This window comes from Sturnira hondurensis, unplaced genomic scaffold (assembly GCF_014824575.4).
Source record: "Sturnira hondurensis isolate 20B ecotype Veracruz unplaced genomic scaffold, ASM1482457v3 Scaffold0015596, whole genome shotgun sequence".
NCBI lineage: Eukaryota > Metazoa > Chordata > Mammalia > Chiroptera > Phyllostomidae > Sturnira > Sturnira hondurensis.
In genome coordinates this window covers 12,634,069-12,656,514 of record NW_028088227.1, presented here as the reverse complement: position 1 = coordinate 12,656,514, position 22,446 = coordinate 12,634,069, and the positions used below count along the sequence as shown (strand labels likewise).

General features: G+C 39.5%; 1 protein-coding gene and 1 pseudogene across 1 annotated transcript in view; one reads left to right on the top strand and one right to left on the bottom strand.

Annotated features, from left to right (window-relative positions):
• CDK19 (cyclin dependent kinase 19) overlaps positions 1-21,817 on the top strand; it is a 144,483-nt gene extending 122,666 nt beyond the window's left edge. The window contains exons 6-13 of the mRNA XM_037065046.1: positions 2,063-2,194; positions 6,599-6,742; positions 6,905-6,974; positions 12,346-12,418; positions 12,832-12,929; positions 13,648-13,726; positions 14,375-14,641; positions 17,525-21,817. Coding sequence (XP_036920941.1) covers positions 2,063-2,194; positions 6,599-6,742; positions 6,905-6,974; positions 12,346-12,418; positions 12,832-12,929; positions 13,648-13,726; positions 14,375-14,641; positions 17,525-17,656 — 995 coding nt within the window. The 3' untranslated portion in view covers positions 17,657-21,817. The remainder of the gene's footprint in view (positions 1-2,062; positions 2,195-6,598; positions 6,743-6,904; positions 6,975-12,345; positions 12,419-12,831; positions 12,930-13,647; positions 13,727-14,374; positions 14,642-17,524) is intronic.
• Positions 7,619-7,710, bottom strand: LOC119000385 (uncharacterized; annotated as a pseudogene).
• Positions 21,818-22,446: the final 629 nt, after the last annotated feature.

The following is a 22,446-nucleotide window of genomic DNA, read 5'->3' as shown; positions in this document are numbered from 1 at the left end:
TGGGTTCTCCTTCCCATGTAGTCCGTTTGTAGATGTGTTTATCAAACAGGGTTCCAGATAATACAATGAAGGAGATAGGCTCTTCCTTCAGGAGATTTAGAGTTTAGTCGAAACCAGTAGCAACTTTCCTTTATTTTTACAACACATACCCTTTTTAAATTTTTGTCTACTTTGTGTATTCTGTCATCTCACCTTCGTGTAAGCCCCTTGGTGGTAGACAGTGTCTTTTGCTGTTTTTCTGTCATTTGTCTTGCCCGATTAGCACCCACAGCAGAATTTTACTACTGTTACCAACTGAATTGGAAATTTCATTCCTATCTAATTTTAGGAAAACAATTCTTAGTAATGTTTAAGCTAGTTACCTTTTGTCTAAATTAGTAATTATTTGAAAAATGGTTTAAAACTCCTTTAAAGTTTGTACAAATAGGCAGGGATTGTTTTCAAGAATGTATATTGTGTTTTCTGGCCTTTCATTTCCCAGTGAATAGGTGTGGCCCAGATAAAACTAAGGGAGTACAGAAGAAGGGGAGGAATACTGGCTTCGGCCTTCAAAACAAAATGTTTTTCAGTGGGTGGAACAGCATTCCGTCATATTACTTTGCCATCAGCAGCAGTCAACATCTGTTAAATTTATAAAGCAGTGCTTTGAAGTAGGTCTAATATTGGTAGAATGGTTCGAATATTTTATTTGCTATAGGGAAATTTAGTTAAGAAAGAGTAGGCATTAGCACAGGCTTCCTTGGACAGCTTTAGTTTTTAAGACCTGGCTTCTCCAAAACATTTTCAGAAAGTCTTAAATTACTCAAAATCTCAAGAAATAATATTACTGTAAATAAAAATTTTAATGTATGTTATATAAGTTTTATATTAAATGATTCTGTAGTTGTAATTTTATGTACTATTTGTAAATTTTATAGTACACTGGGGCCCTGTATAATAAAAACATACTGCCTATATTGTTTATTTCAAATTAGAGAGGTTTATAATTCTTGTGATTTTGCCTTTGTGACGTGCAATTATGATATGTCTAATTTATTGGATGTCAGATCAGTGGTTAGGAATGTAGCTGCTAGATTATAACGTGGTTTTTGTTTGAGTGCTGACATCTTTATTAACTATCCCTGTGACCATGGGCAGGTCATTTTACTGCCTTGGGCCTTGGATTCTTTATCTCAGAAGTTGGGACCAAAGTACTTACTAAACCTGTGTTCTTGTGAGGATGGAATGAAGTGATTTTAATGTATCTGAAAATGGTTTATAAACTCTCAAGTATTTTGTAGATTGAAGGTATTTGTTGTTTATGAAATACCAAGAAAATTAGTCTCTGGGATGTCCTTTAGTAGTATTCTTGGGACTACTTTTGTACTCCTAGTAGTTAAGTCAGTTAGCTTTGACACAGACCTGTGTTAAATGGGGAATTCCAAGAAATCATCATGTATATTCTCCACATATTCTTGGAAACATCCATGCAATGTGGTGGGTACTGAACCAAGCTGGCTCTCTGGGAGGGGGGGAGCCCCAATCTGTAGCATTTGCTCTTTTCCATGATGTAAATACTCTTACCACAGCCAATTTCAGGCCACCACTGAGATGTCCCTGAACTCAGAGTTGGGACAAGATGTGTACAGATGAGCTCTCCTGAGTCCATAAGAACTGATTCTAGCACACACTGAGCTAAGGTACAGTCTGTTTTTAGATGTATAGTCATACAGAAGTTATAATTAATCGTGGAAACTGAAGGCTATCTTCAGTTTTCAAAAAAATCTAAGAATGTTATTGTAGCAGTTTCTGAAAGACAGGAACCTGAAGTCAGACCTGGAGTCTCACTCTGATGCTGCACTTAGTAGAACTGTGACCTTGGTCAAGTAAGAATATCTTTAAGTTTCTTCATTAGTAAAGTAGACACAATAATAGTATCTACCTCAGAAGGAGAGGTTAGTGCCTGGTACAGACCACTGGTTGAAAAGAAGGAAAAGGATAACTTTGTAAGGTTAGTAACTATTGTCATCAAACTTGTATGGTTCTAATAGCAAGCTGAGTTTTATGTTATTTTATTTTTTAGCTGACATGGGTTTTGCAAGATTATTCAATTCTCCTCTAAAGCCTCTAGCAGACTTGGATCCAGTAGTTGTGACGTTTTGGTATCGGGCTCCAGAACTTCTGCTTGGTGCAAGACATTATACAAAAGCCATTGGTAAGTTAGTCTCAAATGATTTACTATCTTGGCATCAGATTATCATAAATAGCAAATGGTATAATAATAAAGCTGCTTTGTAAAAAAAAAACGATTTATATTTCTTTGTAAAAGTCCTGTTGTCGTCTATATTTCTAAAATTTTATAGTCCAGTGGATTTGGATTTCTGACTGTATAGGAGAAAATAGTTCTTTTAAAAGAAGAAAACATTTTCTTTCAGAGAATAGAGATACCGATTCTTTTGAGTTGCTATGGGAATGATCACATGCAAATTTTATTTTGTACTTACCTACTGTCAATCAGAAGAACTGGAGAGAAGTTTAGAATTTTTTTCTTCACAAAAAGAAAAACAGGAGTATTGCGGTGTTGGAAGAGTCCCATCTATGTGGGGAAAAGTTAGTCAGCCTTTCTTAAATAAGAAACAATGTGACTAATCTTTCTTTCTTGCCATTACAGTTAACAGAATGACAGTTTCTCCATTAAGGTAGAAAATAGACGGATATGGGTAGATTAGCTGTACTCAGCATCTTGCCAGCTCTCTGAGTAAAAGGAAAAAAAAAACTGAGTAAGAAAATCTGTTATAAACACACTCTCTGTAGGATTTAAAGTTTGCCTCAACACAGAAGCATCAGATATTTTGCTACCTGGTCACTATATTGTCCTCAGAGGATCCAGCTGTGAACTAAGGGAGTCAAGAAGAAAGCGTCACCCTGGCGGGGTGGCTCAGCTGGTTAGAACATCATCCTGTACACCAGAAAGGTTGTGGGTTCAGTCCCTGGTAGGACGTGTAGGGGAGGCAGCTGATTGATGTTTCTCTCTCACACGGATGTTTCTGTCTTTCTCTGTCACTGAAATCAGTAAACATATCCTTGGGTGAGGATTTCTTAAAAAGAAGAAGAGAAAGTCCTCCTCAAATCTAGAGATTTCTTTAAAGAGTTAAAAGAGAGGATAGGGAAGAAGTAAATAGTATTGTTAATATGAAGGGCTAGGTGTTTAAGGTACCTACATTTGCTAAGTATATTTGTTTAGATTTTCCTTTTACAGATAAGCACAATCCTTTCTATTAAGCTTACGAACAATTTGGTGACACCCACATAACTATAGAAGTTCTTACATTTGGAAGATTAGACTGTTAATTAACCTATTCATTGGTAAGAAGGGAAACAAATTTTAATTAATGTCCTCATTCATTTGGAGGAATCTGAAAACTCAGATGCCAACAATGCATTTATACTTTGTCCAGGGATTGATACACTAGCATAGTGATGGAATATTGTAATACCTCATAAATATTTCTGAAGGATTTTATTAAATGAGTGAAATAAAATCCCATGAGTAGCCTCAGCACTGTGAGATAGACCAGTATGTGTCTAACAGTGGAGGAATGTAGACCCTCCCTCCCCCAGCAATTGAGGCCGTTGTAGAGCTCCATGTCAGGGGTGCCAAAGGCCACCCTGTTAGCAAGGGGCAGTGGCAGCTGTCTGCAAAAAAGCAAGTGGGAGAGATCCAGTGGTCCTAAGAATGAGGAGTTAAATCAGAGCCTGACTCTACCTAAATTCCAGTGAGTGACTTTGACTATAGGGCTGTAGTTTTGAGACTTCTAGAATTATGTTTGCTTTTTCTTTTATGGGGTGTCTGTTGAGAATAGTAAAATCTCTTAGGCAATTTCAGAAGGCACCAGAGGATAGGAAGAGACCAAAAGTGAGCCAGAGGAGGGAGAGCATTGGTTGGAAGCAACAGGTGGTGCTTTAGAGCAGAATTGGTGGTAGGTAACCCAGAGCTCTGGGCAGGTGTAAAGGGTGTAGTAACAGCAGAAATTCAGATGTGGTGGACTCTTAGCAAGCACTGATACAGTCTATATGGAACAGGGAGATTTCCTGTAAGAAAAGGCAGATTCAGCCAAAACCCTGTGTTAAACTAAATGAACCCCCCCACCCCACCCCACCAAATCCTGTCCTACTCTCAGAGATTCTTTTTTTCTTTTGTCCTCACCTGAGGGCATACTTATTGATTTTAGAGAGGTGGGGAGGGGAGAAACATCAGTTGGTTGCCTCTCATACATGGACCGAACCCTAGGCATGTGCTCTGGATAGGAATCGAACCCGCAGCCTTTTGGTATTTGGGACAGTGATCCAACCAACTGAGCCACACCAGCAAGGGCTTTCAAGAGATTCTCATAGAAAATTCATGGTGAGGCCCAGTTTTAACATGTACCATTAGGTGGTGTGGCCCATGTACTTTGACAGCCCACACTTTGAGAAGTACAGTTTTATGAATATTTTATATATAATTGCTCTGTTGAAATAAAGTAGATGTGTTTTTTGAGAAATAAAGATAATTATAATATGGATTGGAAATCAACTATATTTCTTGTTTTCTCAGGGTAAGGAGAACTAAAATTGAATTTTAACTAGTTTGTTACTTACTTGGCTCAGTAAATGAGACTTACCACTTATCCAAAGATAAAAACATAATCACTAATTTCCAATTTAGTCAAGTTCCAATTATCAGTTCTAGGTAGAAGTTAGGAAAAAAGTTAAGACACAGAAAAAAAAGTCCCCAAATTAGTTCTCTTTAAGCTTGAAATATATTCATAGCAGACTTACACATGCACACATATTCACTCATTTTTACTCTTCTTCATACCTGACTTATGTCAGAAATGAGTATTATGTCTACTGAGAGCATAGAAAATAAGCTTGATGATTTTATATCACTGGAGGTTTATGGAATGACATTCAGTGGGGGCAGGAATGGCATGAGTGTGAGAGAGAGAGTCAGAGACAAACTGTGTGTGTGTCTTGTTAGGAGAACAAGGTAGAGGAAAGAGACCTGAGGGACGGGTGTAGGTGGTACAGAACCGGATGATCTTTTAAAATTAGAGACATACTAGGCAGGAAACCTTAGAACATAACACAGCCTGCTACACTGTGGTTCCTTCTCTCAGCAGTGAAGTCTAGATCCCGGTTCCTGTCCTTTGAACTGAGGACAAACCAGGAATCAGCACGAAGCAACATACAGCAGTCATCCCAGTGGACTGCACAGTACAGGCAGCCAGCAGCAAGAGAGATGGGTTCACCAGAGGGAGCTGTATCGGGCAAGAGTAACAACTGACATGATATGGGTGGCAGAAAATTAAAAAGTAGACACTGAACAGCGTTCTTGCTGTACTTTTTAGTGATGGAGTGTTCGTGATGATGACCTTCCTGTGTCATTAAGAAAGATGACATTACATGTTTTTGTTTTATAGCCTCTTAAATTGACAGGTAGTAGAATGAAAATGGTTATCGAAGGGGTATGTTCCCATAGTCCAAAAGGCTTAACTTATGTGGAAAGAAACCATTTCTGAATGGAGTCAGATATGTGAAATATCACTAGATGCTTTTTTTTTCATTTGGCAATTTATTTTACCAAGTAGCATACACACTAATTCCAGCTGACGGATATAATTAGACTTTTTTCTTACTTAGCTTGTCTACAGAATGTGATTTCCACATTTAGTAAACTATAAATAGTGTACTTTTCTATACTCTACCACAGTCTGTGCCATTATTTTGAAAAATACATGTTAAATTGCATTTATTTAAGTATAAGTGTGAATATATATCTCACAAAAATTAATTTATTTCTATATTTGGCAAAGCATTGTGAATATAATATAGTCTCAGAATCTAAATTATAGTTTTTTAGTGTATAAAATTCAAATAAAATAATCTATAACTTGTGGCTTGAAATAGTTAATGAAACTTTCAAAGGTGCCTAACTTTATTCTGAGGTGCTGGGAGGGTTGGGGAACCATCTGAGTGAATGTGCTCGATATACTTGCTGGTGTATTTATCAGCTTCTGGACCTTACGGTTTATTGAAAAATTTGAAGTTTTTCAGGTTTTAAAAAGTTGGCAGTTTTTCAGACAGAAGTTGAGTTTTCCCAAACAATTCTATGTGGTCTTACTGTTGGTCTAGACTCACAACTCAGACTTTTGCTCTGTCATTATGCATTTGATTGACGTGTTGCTACACCCGATGATGATACTGCTTTAGTCTAGCAGATCTTGAGTACTGTGTCCTGTATTAGGTTATCAGTTGAATGTCTTGGAAATTGAGTTGTTAATAGTGGGAAGAAAGGTATTTGCCTAAATATAAATTTATTGCTTGCTAAATTGAGTTTTCCAAGCTTATTTTCATCAGGAGAAAGACAAGAAATGTTTTTTTATTTGTCTTTCAATGTGTTGTGATGATCAGCTATTTATGTCTCATATATATATTTTCTTAATATATTAATTGTATTTTGTGTATTGCTCACTGAAAAGTATTTCTATATGTAGGCTGTGATGATGCTCAGGAATTATAACCAAAGAAATATAATAAATTGTGTACAAAAATACTTGTTTTCCTTTCTTCATAGACATATGGGCAATAGGTTGCATATTTGCTGAACTGCTGACTTCAGAACCTATTTTTCACTGTCGTCAGGAAGATATAAAAACAAGTAATCCTTTTCATCATGATCAACTGGATCGGATATTTAGTGTCATGGGCTTTCCTGCAGGTAATTTATTTTCTTTTTCAGAGTATTGGAGTCACATTTCAAAATTATTTCTTATCAAAAGCATTTTTAAGCATGTTATATATTTTAAGCTAAAATAACTAGGAGATTTTTGATAGAAGCAACACATTATTTCCTGTAACAATATTCCATATTTTTTATAAGATAAAGACTGGGAAGATATTAGAAAGATGCCAGAATACCCAACACTTCAAAAAGACTTTAGAAGAACAACGTAAGTAATTCCGTATTACATATAAGTAGTAACTTGAGTGGGAATATTGAAATTAACCCTTTAAAAAAACAGATATAGGTTATTACTTAAATCAGAAACTTAGATCTTTTTTCATGTTACTTATGCCTATGATTTAAAGAACATATTCTGAATGTTGTTCACCTATATACCAGGCGTAGGATGTAGTATTTAAAAACTTCTAAGAATTTAAGGGGCATTAGGTAGTTTAAATGTCTCTTCTGTTTTAGCATGGTAAAGGGCTCAGTTCAAGGCCACAACTGTGATTTTCATCTTTATCAGAATAATGACTGGGGACCAAAATGCTTAGCAACCAAGAAGGATGGCAGGAGGATGAACACATGGCTGAGACCTGAGTAACTGTGGGGACATGTGCGTTGAGTAGAAAGGAGAGGAAAGGTGATGGCATGAGAGGAGTCTGTCATAAATGTGTATGCTTAGAGGAAAAGGTGGAAGAGATTCCCTTTTGGGTAACTCAGAAATTTCAGGACAGGATGGCTTGTAGGAACAAAAGCAGACATCATAAAAAGAAGTACAGAATGGCACTCATCATTTTTGGCCCCTCTATTACACAGTCCTTGGTAGGATCCTTTGCTTCTACCCTTCTCTTTTGAGAAAACAAACACAAACACTATTCTTAGATTCCTCCCACTTTCAGACTCAAGGCCCTCTTCCATCCTTCTCAGGGGGAGTGTTAACCTCTTCTTCCATACAATACCTCTCCATCTCTCTCTCTCTTTTTAGAAAAGATTTTGTTTATTTTTAGTGAGAGGGAAGGGAGGGAGAGAGGGAGAGAAACATGGATGTTTGAGAGAAACACCAGTTGGTTGCTTCTTGCACAGCCCAACCAGGGATCTGGCCTACAACCCAGGCATGCTCGTTGACTGGGAATAGAACCAGCAGCCTTTTGCAGGACAATGCCCAACCCACTGAGCCACACCAGTCAGGGCCTCTTCCAGATAGCATTGATACTGTGCCAGGTTTTCTCTTCTCACTCTACACATTTTCCCAGGAAGCCTCCATAACTCTGATTGTGACAGTTTACTGTCACTTATGCTGATAACTCACAATTTATATGTTCTCCTCAGATCTCTTTTCCAAGTTTCAGACCCACTTATGTAATTGCCTTATGGAAGCTCAATTTCAGTGTCCACAAATGCTTCAAATTAAATGTTCCAAATGAACTCATTATCTATCCTCCTAAACCTCCTCCACTGTATTTTCTCTTATCATTTCTGATAATACCACTCAACATACATGATTCACATAATTATTGAAGCCAAAAATATGAGAGATATCCATTATCTCAATTTCTTCCATTTTGCTCCACAGTGTCCAAACAATTAGTAAATCTAAGCAGTTCTTTGTTCTAAGTATCCTTGAATCTTTATATGTGTCTCTATTCACCATGGCACTGTTAAAACATAGACTGCCATTCTCTTACCTGGCATCTTAAATGGCCTCCTGAGTAATAGTTCCAGTCTTCATTCCAACTCAATATCTGTACTGCACTTACTGACAAAAACAGATCTGATCATGTTGGTCTTCTGGTTGCTCTTAAGTTACCATGGCTCTCAGTTCCGTAATAGAGCTAACAAAGCCTTGGCCCTACATCAACAAATTCATCTCATAAATTACTCTTCACCTTGTATTCTATAGTTTAGACACCCTCAATCTCTTTAAGAACCTCAAACACCCTGAGCTCTCCTAGTCCTCTGGATTTTTACACATATTGTTCCCTCAGTCTGGGATGTACTTTCCTCCCACCCATTTCATCAGACTAACTCCCTTATCCCTTCTACTTATCTTTAGGTTTCAGCATCACTGGCCTCATGAGTTCTTCTCTGACCTTCGAGGTCTGAGTTAGATGCTCCCCTCAATACTGCCATAGCATGCCATGCTGCTTGTCTCAGCACTAACCACTTAGCACCACAGTTAGCTTGTGAGTACGTACTTGCCTTTCCATCTAGACTGTATGGACCATACCTGTTTTACACACCATTATATGTATCCCCAGGGCCTGATACATAAAACATTCTCATTAGTTACTTCTCAAATGGATATTCAGTGAAAGTGATTCAAGTAATTAAAGGTGCTCTAATAATACAAAGATACAGAAAATTAATGAAGATACATAACATTTAGCTCAATATTTAAAGATTAAGGGAAATTTTGTTTTTACAAATAAGATAATGTTTACAACAATAAGAAATAAAAGAAATTTTAAAAGATAAGTGAAATCTAGTTAGAAAAGGAATAGGAAAGATTTAGAGATAAGAGTCCATACTTCCTAAGTAAGAGTTCTACTCGCACAAAAGTAGACCACTGATACAGAAAACAAAACAGGATTTATTGACAACTCATTGAAGTAAAATATAATAAAGAAAAACTTCATAAAATACTACTTCAAATAGCATAGAAAGTAAAAGAATAGGTTTTTTTGTTATCTCAGAAGAAAAGAAACAACCACAAAACTTATTCTCAAAGGGAATTGGGAAGGATAACAATAGAAGTTTCTGTAATCTTTCCAAAAGGGTCAGTACTTACTAGCTCATTAGAAGGCAAGGGCAAAATAAAATTAAGACTGAAATCATTAAGTTGACTTTAAAGACTGAATGTTCAAATAAGCATAGTCTCATAAATGCTTAGTAATATGTATAGTCTGAATTACTCTGAAACCATTCAGCTCCTAAATTGTAGCTTAAAAAACTGGAGAAAGTTTTTACCTCCTAAAACTGGAAGAGGATAATTCTGAAAATGACAATTAAGCTTAACTTTAATACTAGGAAAAATAAGAAACCACAATGGGAATTGAACAATAGGATTTCTCAAGTTCAAGGCATTTTATATTATAATTGAAACAACCTGGAATCAGCCCAAGAAATCAGCTGATTCAACATAAAAACCAGAAACATGTAGACAGGCTCCACTTCTACATACAAGTGAGAGTTCTCATTACCAAACGTAGTGGCTACTATGGCAAGAAAATGTTCCTGGTATTGGAGGGAAAAACTTGTAATATATACAGCAAAGATTTTTTTAAGTGAAAATACCCTTGTGTTGGCAAGGGTATAAAAAATGGGCACTCTTACTTGTGTGCTACTGATGAGACTATGGCTTCTCAAACTTTAATGTACCTGTAAATCACCTAGAGACCTTGTTAAAATGCAGATTTTAGATCTTGATTCAGAATCCAAGATAGGGCCTGAGAATCTGCATTTCTGGTGCAGGCTCTCAGGTGCCCATGCTGCAGATCTGTAGGTCAGGTTTGTGTAGCAGGGCTCTGGAGCACAGAAAAAGAGCTTTGAAATGTACATACCCTTTGACCTAATAATTCCAAGAATTTGTTTTGTGGAAGCAATCAGAGCAACCACACACTGCTAACTCAGTACTTACTATGTGCCCGGCATGGTCCTACCGCCGTTTGCCTACGTTTTCTCATGATCCTCATGAAACTCTATAAGGTGGGTATAACTACAGTCCTCATTTTTCAGAGGAGGGATCGAAGCCTTTATAGTGGTTAACTAACTGCCCAAGATCATGCAGCTGGTAAATGACCGAGTCAGAGTCTGCTGGCATCTCTGATTCTCGCCTGCTCTGTAATATCGTCTCCCTACAGTGTGTGACAGATTTACGTACAAGGAACGTTTCATGACTATTGTGAAACAAACATTAGTAACAGTAGGAAATACGCAACCACTACAAATAGTAAGTTTAAAGACATTTTGATGAGGGAAAATGTTTATGAAATATTATTAAGTGAAAAAAATTAGGACAGTGGTGGCCAGGTGGCTGAGTTGATTGGAATGCCATCCTAATACACCAAATGGTTGCAGGTCCGATTCCTAGTCAGGGCACATACCTAGGTTGCAGGTTCAATCCCTGGTCAGGGCATGTATAGGAGACAACTGATCAGTGTTTCCCTCATATCCATGTCTCTCTCTCTCTGGCTCTCACTTTCTTGTTCTCTTGTGCCCTCTCTCTCCCACTCTCTATCTCCTCCTCCCACCCTTCCTTCCCCTCCTTTCCTCTCTCTCTAAAATCAATAAACATATCCCCAGATGAGGATTTTTTAAAAATTAGGACAGTTGTCCTGGCTGGTGTGGCTCAGTGAATTGAGTGCTGACCTGTGAATCAAAGGGTCACTGGTTTGCTTCCCAGTCAGGGCACATGCCTGGGTTGTGGGCCAGGTCCCCAGTTGGGGCGCATGAGAGGCCACCACACATTGGTATTTCTTTCCCTCTCTTTCTCCCTCCCTTCCCCCCTCCCTAAAAATAAATAAAATCTTTTTAAAAAATATTTTAAGAAATTAGGACAATTTATACAATATGATCCTAATTTTATAAAAACAAAACAAAAACCCTTCAGTGCTTGTCTTGTGTGTGTGTGTGTGTGTGTGTATCAGTTTAATATATCTTTCAACTTTTTATATATATATCTCCATGGGAAATTTATCAAAATCTTGACAATGGTTCTTTATTGCTCAGTGGTTTGATTATGAGTGATTTTAATTTTCTTCTTTATACTTTTCTACATTCTCTAAATTTTCTACCATGAATATTTCTTAGCCATTTTAACTTGCAATATTCCATATATAGGAAAGAATATATATGATGAAAATATGATAGGTAGTCTATTTAGAATAATGAAATGCCTCTCCCTCTACTCAACCAAAGAAATAGAACATTACTAAGATTACAAAAGTGTGCGGTAGACCCCTCCTTCCTCCCCACATCTTTCCCAAAGGGCAGCCACACTTCTGAGTTTGCATTTACCATTCCTAATTTTCCACTGTAGTTTTAATGCAAATAAGTTATTGTTCAGTTTAATGTATCTTTCAACTTTTTATGTAAATAGTACCGTACTTTCTGCCATTTGTTTCCCCCCATTCATTTTTACTACTGTTAACATTATATGACATGAATACATGGCAATTTCATTACCCATTCTTTAGAAGACATTTGGGTGGTTTACACTTTTTTCTATTACCAAAATGCTCCCAAGAACATTTCTGTCCATGTATCCTGTTATGCATGTGCAAAAATCTCTCTTAGACTAGAGTATGTACCAAGGAAAGCAATTGCTGGGTCATAAGATACTCACATTTTCAACTCTTAATGGTTAATGCATAATTATTTTCCAAAGTGATTGTAACAATGTAAACTCTTCATGCAGTATGTAACAACTCCTGTTTCTTCACACAATTACCAATATTTGGTTATGCATTCTATTTTAATCAGAAAAAGAAAACAATGGTGTAAACACGTACCTTATGGGAAAATCAGCCTTGGAGCTTTCTGTCAAATAAATGGTGTGAGTGTCCCCGATGACGTGTATTGTTGTGTCCTTTCAGGTACGCCAACAGTAGCCTCATAAAGTACATGGAAAAACACAAGGTCAAGCCTGACAGCAAAGTGTTTCTCTTGGTAGGTGCATCTCCCCGCGGTCCCCCCGGCCGGGAACTCAGCACTTTAGCACAGCTCTCCCCTCGTTCCATTTCCCATGCAATTGTCCCAGCTACTCCTCCTTAGCAAGAAAAGAAATCAGTGGCTGCTGGGGCAAATTAAGTATTTTTCTTTTGAGATGTTACTCTTGACTTCTTGCCTTATTTTTTCCCAATGATTTATCAGCAGAAAAAAAATTAAATTCTCCATTAAAAGGGCTTTAATGCTAATGATTTTTTCCAATATCACATAAATGTGTGTAATGTACTAATCATGCAGGAAGCTGTATGAAATGGCGTTTGATATGAATCCTGGTAGACATTAATGCAGAAGTCAAAACATTGACTTCTAAACAACCTTTTCATGTGCTGTCAATTTCTCATGTGTCACTCTAGCTTCAGAAACTCCTTACCATGGATCCAACTAAGAGAATTACCTCTGAGCAGGCTCTGCAGGATCCCTATTTTCAGGAGGACCCCTTGCCAACATTGGAGTATGTATCCTACCTTTTCTGCGTCCTTTGCTCCAGGTCAAGGATGTCGGGTAGTGGCTGAAAGCAAAACCCTGTTACTGCGGTATTTTGTCTTCACTAGTTAATACTACCTTGGAGAAAAAGTACTTATGAGAAAGGTCCTAGATTTTGAAAGAGGCAAAGCTATAGAGAGGTGTGAATGAAAAAAAGAATTTTAAGAATAACTGTTAATCAGTTCTACAGATAAAAGTAAAGCTGAGAACAGATGGCACTTTTATAGATGGTCAGTCAGAAGAGTTTAAGCCAAACCAGTAGGGAACTGAGAATTTAAATTCAGCATACCCACTGTACAAACATAACTGTCTATTTCCTCATCCTTGTTTATACCCACATATATAATTGTGCTTAGATTTATTAGAAGTGCAGCTTTTCTTGAGGAAAAAGTTATTTTCTTTATTGAAGCAAATACAAATTCAGTTATTTTTAGTGCTAATGAAGTTTGTATGGAGAAATTTTATATATATGAACTCTCTTAGCAGCTAAGATTTGTTATGGAATGTGGCAACTGGTGTAAAACTTCAGACAACGAATTGTTCTTTGATGCCTAAATTAAGTTTTTTTTTGGAGACATCCAGCAAGAAAATCCATCAGGAAAAAAAAGTTGAATTTTAAATTAACAAGGTCAGTGATATTGTAGATTTTAGGTCATGACATGTATTCTCTTTTTAACGATTTGTAGTGTGTTTGCTGGCTGCCAGATTCCGTATCCCAAGCGAGAATTCCTCAACGAAGATGAACCTGAAGAGAAGGGTGACAAGGTATGAAGTGCATGGCACAGTCTCACTTCCCGAGGGAAGGGAGGCAAAGAGAGAATATAGGGAAGTGTGATGTTATGGTCTACCTTTTATTTAATTAAGTATGTATTCAATTAGGTGTCCTTTGAAATTCGAAATGTAATCAGCTTACAGATGAACTTCCTAGTTTGTTTTATAGCCTATTTTGTTCCCTGATTTTTCACTCTTGCTCTCCGCATTTGTTCAGCATTATTACCATCACTAATTTACACAGGCTGCTCTTTAAAGCATCATTCAGTTCTTGCTTGTACTTAGAGATGTGAGGCCCTCCCCACACTCTTCTACCCCAAAATCACTATCAAAAGATGATCAGAGCTGTCTCAATGAGTGCAGAACTTTCCTTTGTGCCCCCTGGTCTTCCATGGAAGGTCTGTGTCTGATTTCGAAGGTGACTGCAATAATGGAAATGAACTTGAGAGGATGAGTCCCACTCAGGGCTCAGTCCTTTGACCTTTGAGGCTGCCGTATTCCAGGCTGCTCATTCTTCAGTCACTGCTCAGTCCAGTCACTTTGGTGTCCCACATAGGTTGCCCTGCAGGCTGGGTCAGTGGTCATATGTGCTTATCATATGAAAGAAATTTCCTGTTAATTTAGTCTTTTTTTCCTTCCAAGAATCAGCAACAGCAACAGAACCAGCATCAGCAGCCCACGGCCCCTCCACAGCAGGCAGCAGCCCCTGCACAGGCGCCCCCGCAGCAGCAGAGCAGCACCCAGACCAACGGGACTGCGGGGGGCGCAGGGGCTGGGGCCGGGGGAGCCGGGGCAGGGCTGCAGCACAGCCAGGACTCCGGCCTTAACCAGGTGCCTCCGAACAAGAAGCCACGGCTCGGCCCTTCAGGCGCAAACTCAGGCGGGCCTGTCATGCCGTCAGATTATCAGGTATTCATTCCCCGGAGTTTTGTACTTTCGTACTTTCATGTTTATACATTTTACAAACTTGATCCTTTTAGAATTTAGTACTTCCCTCTAAAGTTTGACTGTACAAACTATACAATCCTGTTTCTAGGGCATTACATGAAAATGAAGATTTTTGTCATATTCCATGTAATGGTGCAAGATATTTCTCTCTTGACTTGTTTATCGTGACACCCTGAAGAGGGCACCTCCCTCCTCTAAGAAAATTTCTTATTTTGCACGAACAGCTGCCTATCAGCTTTGGGTCAAAAAAAGATACCTAGATAAGCAGTTGAAAAGGGAGAGGAGCCCTGTTGGGAGGCTCAGTTGGTTGGAGTGTTGTCCCACGCACCAGAAGGCTGCAGTCTCCATCCCTGGTCAGAGCGCATGCCCGGGTTGGCGGTTCGATCCCCAGTCAGGGTGTGTATGGGAGACAATGTATCGATCACTGTTTCTCTCCCCCTACCTTTCCTCTCTCTAAAACCAATAAACATATCCTCGGGTAAGGATTAAAAAAATAAAAGAAAAGGGGGAGGAGTAGCAGCTTATTTTGGACAAAATAGCTGTACACCAGGAAGATTTGCTGTCACTGGGAGGAAACAGTAAATAGCCACATCAACAGAGAAGAGAAAGGGATTAAGACTGAGACTTCTCAGAAATAACCTTAAGTCTCACTGTAAATAATTCTGAGACTAGAAATACTAGTTGAAAGTATTTTTGGTTGAAGGTATTTTGATGAAAAGAAAACTACAATTGTAATACAAATTCAGGAAATTAAAGAAAAAAGTCTAAGAGTTGGTATTTGGGGAGAGAGGTAAAAATACTTGTGAAAACCACAGGGAATTGTGCAATAACAACAACAAAAGACATTTTGAGGGTAGCAACAAGCTAAGAAAAGATCTAAGAAAATGAGAAGAAAAACTTAAATGGAAGGTTAAAAGAAAAAAGGTTTAGAACCATTATGGTCCCTCAAGGAACTGGTGGGGGAGGAGCAGGTAAAGTTAGAGAAAGTAGAAAACATGGCCACAGGCGACGACAGAGCCATCAACTCACTGACCGGGGACTGGAGGCAAGAAAAACGTGAGCAAGAAAGACGTAATAAATAGCCGCTTAAACAGGCTCTACATTTTGAACATCTCGACAGACTAGTGTGCATTCACGAGACTGCTTCTCTGGAAACTTCCCTTGGAAGACTCTCTGCAAGCAGACGGGTACATAATAGCACCGCCGTTTGGTTGCCATTAAACTAATCGGGGTTTCAGTTTGATCTGCTAAAAGCAGTAGAAGTCATGAACCTATTTGAATTTTATTACAAATGTGTTTTTTCCCCTGAACACTGGTTTATTCCTATTACATGAGCAATAAAGCTTTACTATGTACTGGCTTATCTTTGTATCTCTGATTGTATTGTATTAACCTGATTATAGTCAATTGTGGACAGATTACTTAAATACTGTTTTTATTCCTTTCAAATCTGAAGCTCTTCAGAATGCTTTTCTTGGTCCCTCCTGTGCTATTTACTTAAAAATGAAACAGCGCAGGTAGGACTAGGGTAGATATCTCAGCTGTTTAGTTAGGAAGGACTAGCACCAGGAGCTGGGAGTCCTTTTGCACCAATTTGCTCTTTATCTAGTTCGGAAAATCCAGGGTGCTGTGTCTCGTCTGCGGAAGTAGAAGTGGTCAGCGCCAGCCTAACAGTGACAGGCTTTTCAGTGGGAAGAACATCTTTCTATGATAAACTTCAAAATAAAATGTAGTTAGAGTGTGGGATTTTGAAAGGTGTCTTACGCCAACACAGCTAGTCAGAATTACGTAACTCAGCAAGGAGCCGAGCCAGTCAGTTTCAACCAAGCCCCTCTTACTGCCCGCTGTGCTGGACCAGCTGTGGCGAGGCCAGCTGGGCAGCCTTTGCACATGAGATGGGGACCTTGTTTGTCCTTTCTTAAAACCAAGGGCCTCCTGAAAGTCATTTATGTTGTAACTACAAGTGACGGCTTTATTGCACATACTCTTTTCCAGTCCTCACGGGAAGAGCCAGCCTTCTTTCTGAGCATAGCCAGAGACACTGGTGCCCGCCGTGCTTGTGCCCATCTGGGCACCGTGTTTTTATTCTACAGATGGATTTTCCTTTCACATGTTTTCTCATATTTGCTCTGGGTGCTGTGAAGATGAATGTGTCATTTAAAGTAATCAGGTACATTGAACTGAAATACATTTGTGTCTGCCTTCTCTTGAAAGTGCTCTTGAGGACATTTTCATGTATGAACATTGTTTTATTCTAAGTTAAGATCTGCGGTTGGTAAAGCCCACTCGCTGCCCCCGTACCCTGCCCATCCTGGCCTGGCTTTGCCCTGGCGCTGCTGGCCGCCGCCTCCACTCTAGCCTCTACCTCTGGAAACTCTTTTTTTCCTAAAACTGATTTCTTAATCATAGCTTTGTTATTTGTCATGAGAAGATGTCTGTTTTTCATTATGGATACCATTGACTAAATTAGCAGACGTCTGTTTGCTTTACGGATACCATTGACTAAAGAGTGCCAAACTGATTATTCTTGTTTGTAAATCTCTCTTATGCAAACAGTGCCTAGCCAGAATTAGCACAGAGAGCAGTGGGCAGCCTAAGTTTCCCCACTGCCTCGTGTGTGCGCGCCAATGCAGCTTTATTTCCCAAAGAATTCCAGCCAGACAGATTCCACTGTGGTCACAGTGGTGGCAGGCTGTGATTTTCAAATGAGCAAAATGTGCTAACAAACTAAGTTAGCTGGATCCAAACCAGGAGCCTCTGATGAGAATGGCTCATTTCTCCATCCCATTGTCACGAGCTTCTCTTCTTTCCCCAGTAACTTCTTCTCCTGTTTCCTTCCCCTAGCACTCCAGTTCTCGCCTGAATTACCAAAGCAGTGTTCAGGGACCCTCTCAGTCCCAGAGCACACTAGGCTACTCCTCCTCGTCTCAGCAGAGCGCTCAGTACCACCCGTCCCACCAGGCCCATCGGTACTGACGCCGCCACCCAGAGCACAGATGCCAGCAATATGATGTCTGCATTGAAAAGAACCAAAAATGCAACAGCTGTGATGCCATGTAAAATTCATCCACTTGGGAGGAAAACTCTATACTGAGCATCTTGCAGGACTGACAGATGTCTCTTCTTCATTGACTTAAGGAAGATCTTTGTGAAGTTCCCCCAACACCCTTTCCCTGCATGTGTTCCATTGTGACTTCTCTGATAAAGCATCTGATCTAATCCCAGCACTTAACTTCTGTAACCTTCAGCATTTTTTTGAAGGATTTCCTGGTGCACCTTTCTCATGCTGTAGCAATCACTATGATTTATCTTTTCAAAGCTCTTTTAGTAGGATTTTGATGTTTTAGAATCAGGACTACAACTGAGTATTGTTTTATACGTCATAAACTAACCTAGCAACACAGGTGAAAATGCACCTTTTAAAGCACTGCGTTGTTTTCACAGAACTTAACTGTTTTGCTCTTGGGAGTCTTAAACAGAAATTGTTGCTGTCCCAAAGTACTTTACAGGTATGTTTCTACTTTTCTAGCTTCAGGGATGGGTTAATGAAAAGACACGTGGTGGGACAGAGGGAACCTACAACCAAAACAGCCTAGGTCTCTGCAGTTACTACGCTGTATGCTATGGAGAACTGAAGTGGTGGTAATTTTTGTATAATCATTTACATGGAACTTAGTTCCCAGAATCCTCTTATTCTGAGTAGTAGTCAGTAATTAAGAATTATAAATTTAACCTTCATGTAGCTAAGTCTACGTTAAAAAGGGTTTCAAGAGCTTTGATGAAATACAGTCCTCTGGTGACCTGCACCAGAAAGCTGAAGAGAATATTAACTGCACTAGGATTTCTTTAAGGAGTAATGTTGATCAAAGGATGTATTACTTCCCTTTGAAGGAAAAGCTTTTAGTGTGTATTGTACATAAAGTTGGCTTCTCTAAAGAACTGTTGGTTTCTTCACATGTGGGCCATCTTGAGTAACTTTCTTACATAATCAAGGGTACTCAATAGAAGCCTGCAAATTAATCTGCTTTTAAAACAAAGAGCAGTGTTCTCCATTAATATCTGCATTAGCTACAGAGTGACTATTTTTAAAGCATGTTAAAAAGTTTAGGTTTTATTCATGTTTAAAATATGTATTATGTATGCATAATTTGCTGTTATTGAAACTTAATTCTATCAAGACTTTTCATTGCACTGAATGCTTTCTTTTGCCCCTAGGGGAAAACTAAAAATTGTGCCTAAAAAACTATGGGCAGATAGCATACAACTGTACTAGAGAAAGTGCACATTTGCATTTCCCTGATCTATGAATTGGAGGCTGAGTGCTTTCTCAGCCAGTGCGAAGAACCCCTCACTCCCCAGAGTCACAAAGAGATGTGGACTTAGAGCTCCCGCTGTAATGTAAGGGACGAGACATTCGTGTTCTTCTGAATGCTACTAGCAGCACCAGCCTCGTTTTAATGTTTTCTTAGCTAGAAGAAATAGCTGATTGTTGTATATGCAAGTTATGAGCATTGTTTTTTACTATTCTTTATGAACTTATCTACCTGGTTACGATACTCTGGGTCCATACACAAGGTAAGTAAGATTTTAGACAGAAGCCAGTATACATTTTGCACTATTGATGTGATACTGTAGCCAGCAAGGACCTTACAGACTTCAGCATAAAGATGCTTATTAATAGTAAAGACTATCTAGTGACACTCAGCAACACCGAAGCAGTTGCCATGCTTCACGGGGAGGAATTGCCATGCTCTGTGGTAATTTACCCCTTCCATTTTTTTTAAATGAAAAATTAACAGCCCTCTGCATAATGTAGCTACACGTACAGAATTCTGCCCTGCACCCTAAACCCTCACTGTCCAGAGCAGTTGGCCGCCAGATGCTCGCCGCACACCCAGCGCTGCGCTGGGTGGAAGCTACAAAGGGCAAAGCATGCTCCCTGGCGCTCAGGGAGCTTGTTGTCAATTCTGTCAAAGGAAGCTCTCCCGGGATAATTGGCTTGTAAGTGAAACCATTTTTTAATATGAAGGTCCCAATTGGATAGAGTTACTAGTCCAAATTCTCTACAATAAACAGTGCTATGGAGAGGTTTCTATGTCTAGCTACCTTCGAGAGAGCCAGCAATTCAGTATCACAACAGGCATTACTGTACATTTGAAATATCCACAGCAGCCTTTCAACACTTGGGTGGCCCTTGGTAGTCAGAACACACACTACCAAGTGGTTGCAGGAAATTAAAATGAACAGAATCTCTGCTCTGTCCTTAAGGGGAGATTACATTGAATAAAAAACGTACCCAACTATGTGCATGAGCCAAAATGCCGTGCCCCTTAATACTTTATATGCAACTTTGATAGACTCTTGTGGTATGCGCTTCCACAATCACAGGACTGCCCCGCGTTCCTGGTGTGTAGTGAATTTCGCTGGCGAAACCGATGGAGACACTGTAAGGGACTGTCACCAATTGTTCCCAGTAAGGTATTCTCCAGAATAGAGCCAGATTTCCTGTTACACACAATCGGGGTTTCTGGTCACCGCACTGGCCCTGTCCTATGTCCCTGCCTCCGAGTGGTGCACGCCCTGGGTGCCCATTACCCTTTGAAATAATTATGGTTTTTAATTTCCTTTTCCCTGTGAAGGGAAACAGAGCCTTTAAGACATTTATGGGCCCTAAAACTGTGGGACCTCAAAGGAGAACTGGGAAGCATTTTGAGGTTCACATTTACTTTCGTAGCCCCCAAATGACCACATTCCTCTTTGAAAACGTGTGACTGTCGTGTTCCCTGAGTACGCAGTGGGTGGCAGCCCTCGGCCTGTGGGAGCACCCAAACCATGGAGGTTCCCGCAGGAGGGAGTCGGAATGAAGGTTTTCTGCTCTCCACGTTACCAGTCTGTTTTGGGGTAGCTTTCTGGTGAGGTGTGTGTTTGGAAAAAGGGGGTTGGGAGTTTCAGGACAGCTGAGCCTCGAGGGTAAGGTAGCCTTGGGCTGATGCAATGAGGCAGAGACAACCCTTGTGGTGAAGCAGATCATGCAGCAACATACAGAAATCAAGGACACGTATATTTTTATATCTCTGTGGTTTTAAAACTGTAGTACTTAGATTTTTGGCCTTCTGCACTACTCTATTGCTCTTATAAACATAATTTACATTTACGAATGGAAAGGGACGCCATTTACATATGTGTTCACTGCCTCATGCCTGGTGGAGCAACTGTTAGTTGTATGCCTCTAAAATCATGCTGTTTTCCTGCTCAAGGAAGAAAAGTAGTTGGACAATTAAGACTTGCAACTAAATCTGCTTTGAGTAAATTTATGTAGCAGAAACTGTGCCATGAAGGAAGAAATCTATGAAAACTGCAAACCAAACTCTTGTCTGTGGTGATACCTTGGGAGGGAAGGGAGGAAGGCAGTGAAATGGCAGAGTACAGGGGGCTCGAAGGATTTGAGTGTGAGTACCATTTTATATAAAACATAGTAATTTAGGTCCCCATAATCTTAAAGAATAGTCACAAATATCATAAAGCAAGGTTCATTGTTTGAGGATTTTTAAAAACTGTGTTGTACCTAAGGCCATACTTACTCTTCTATGCTATCACTGCAAAGGAGTGATATGTATGTATTATATGAAAAAAAATCCTAATGCACTGTTATCTCCTAAATATTTAGTAAATTAATGCTATTTAATTTTTTTAAAGATTTGTCTGTGTAGACACTAAAAGTATTACACAAAATCTGGACTGAGGATGTCCTTTTTTAACAGCAATTGAAAGTACTTTTTATATATGTTATGTAGTACATCCTTTCTTAAACTGCCTAGTTTGTATTTCCCATAATCCCCGTTTGTGCAGTGTGCCTGTCCTTGTCTCTTTTGCAGTCGTTTCCTGCACGCATCCCTCATTACATGATTATAGAGATGACTGTATGCTTCCCGCACTCGGCTGCGAGGTGAGCACTCAGCCCGCTGCGCCCCCGCAGGGCCTGCTCTGTGGGGTGCGGGACAAGCCGCCGCTTTGGAGCTGAGTGTCTCCCGCTTCTGAGTTGTCCTGGCATCCTTCTTGAAATGACTGTTAAAACTAAAATGAATTACATTGCATTTATTTTATATTCTTGGTTGTAATAAAATTTAATTGACTTTGTTTCTGTGCGGATTTTTTAAGGGTGAAAGGCTCTTGTCACAAGTTTCGGTTTAAATTTGATCTGTGCGCCTGGAAGCTGTTCAGACCCCACTGGTCCTGCAGAGATGCAGTCTCCCTGTGAGTCGCCGTATGTTATTGTACTCGGGACATTTATGATGTTACAAGCCCATAGAGCAAAGTCTCGCAAATACCTCAGAAGCAAAATTACAGTTTTTATAACATCTCTAAGGGAAACATCCTATTTTTGAAGATGAAAATTAGAATGGCGGTGTAGAAAAAACAAATAGGCAGCATTTTGTGGGTAGAGTGGCACTGGGAGTCTCTTCTGTAAGAACGTTCTGCTGTACCTGGCTTCCCCTTACATTCATTTGATGAATCTCCCAAGGTTATTCCGAGGGTCAAAGGCACCGAGGAATGAGCTGAAGGAGGTTTAAGTGACAAGATTTCCGTTTCTGTGTACAAGAGCTGCTGCACATACCCAGCTGCTTCACTGCCTGGCAGAGCGCGTTCCCAGTACCGTGCTGTCTGTAGGGTGCAGCTTCCCCTGGAGAACTGCTTTTCGATCACAGCTGCCTTTGTAACCACCCACCCGGGTAAAAGAAAGTGAGGATTTCACAAACCCCTTACCT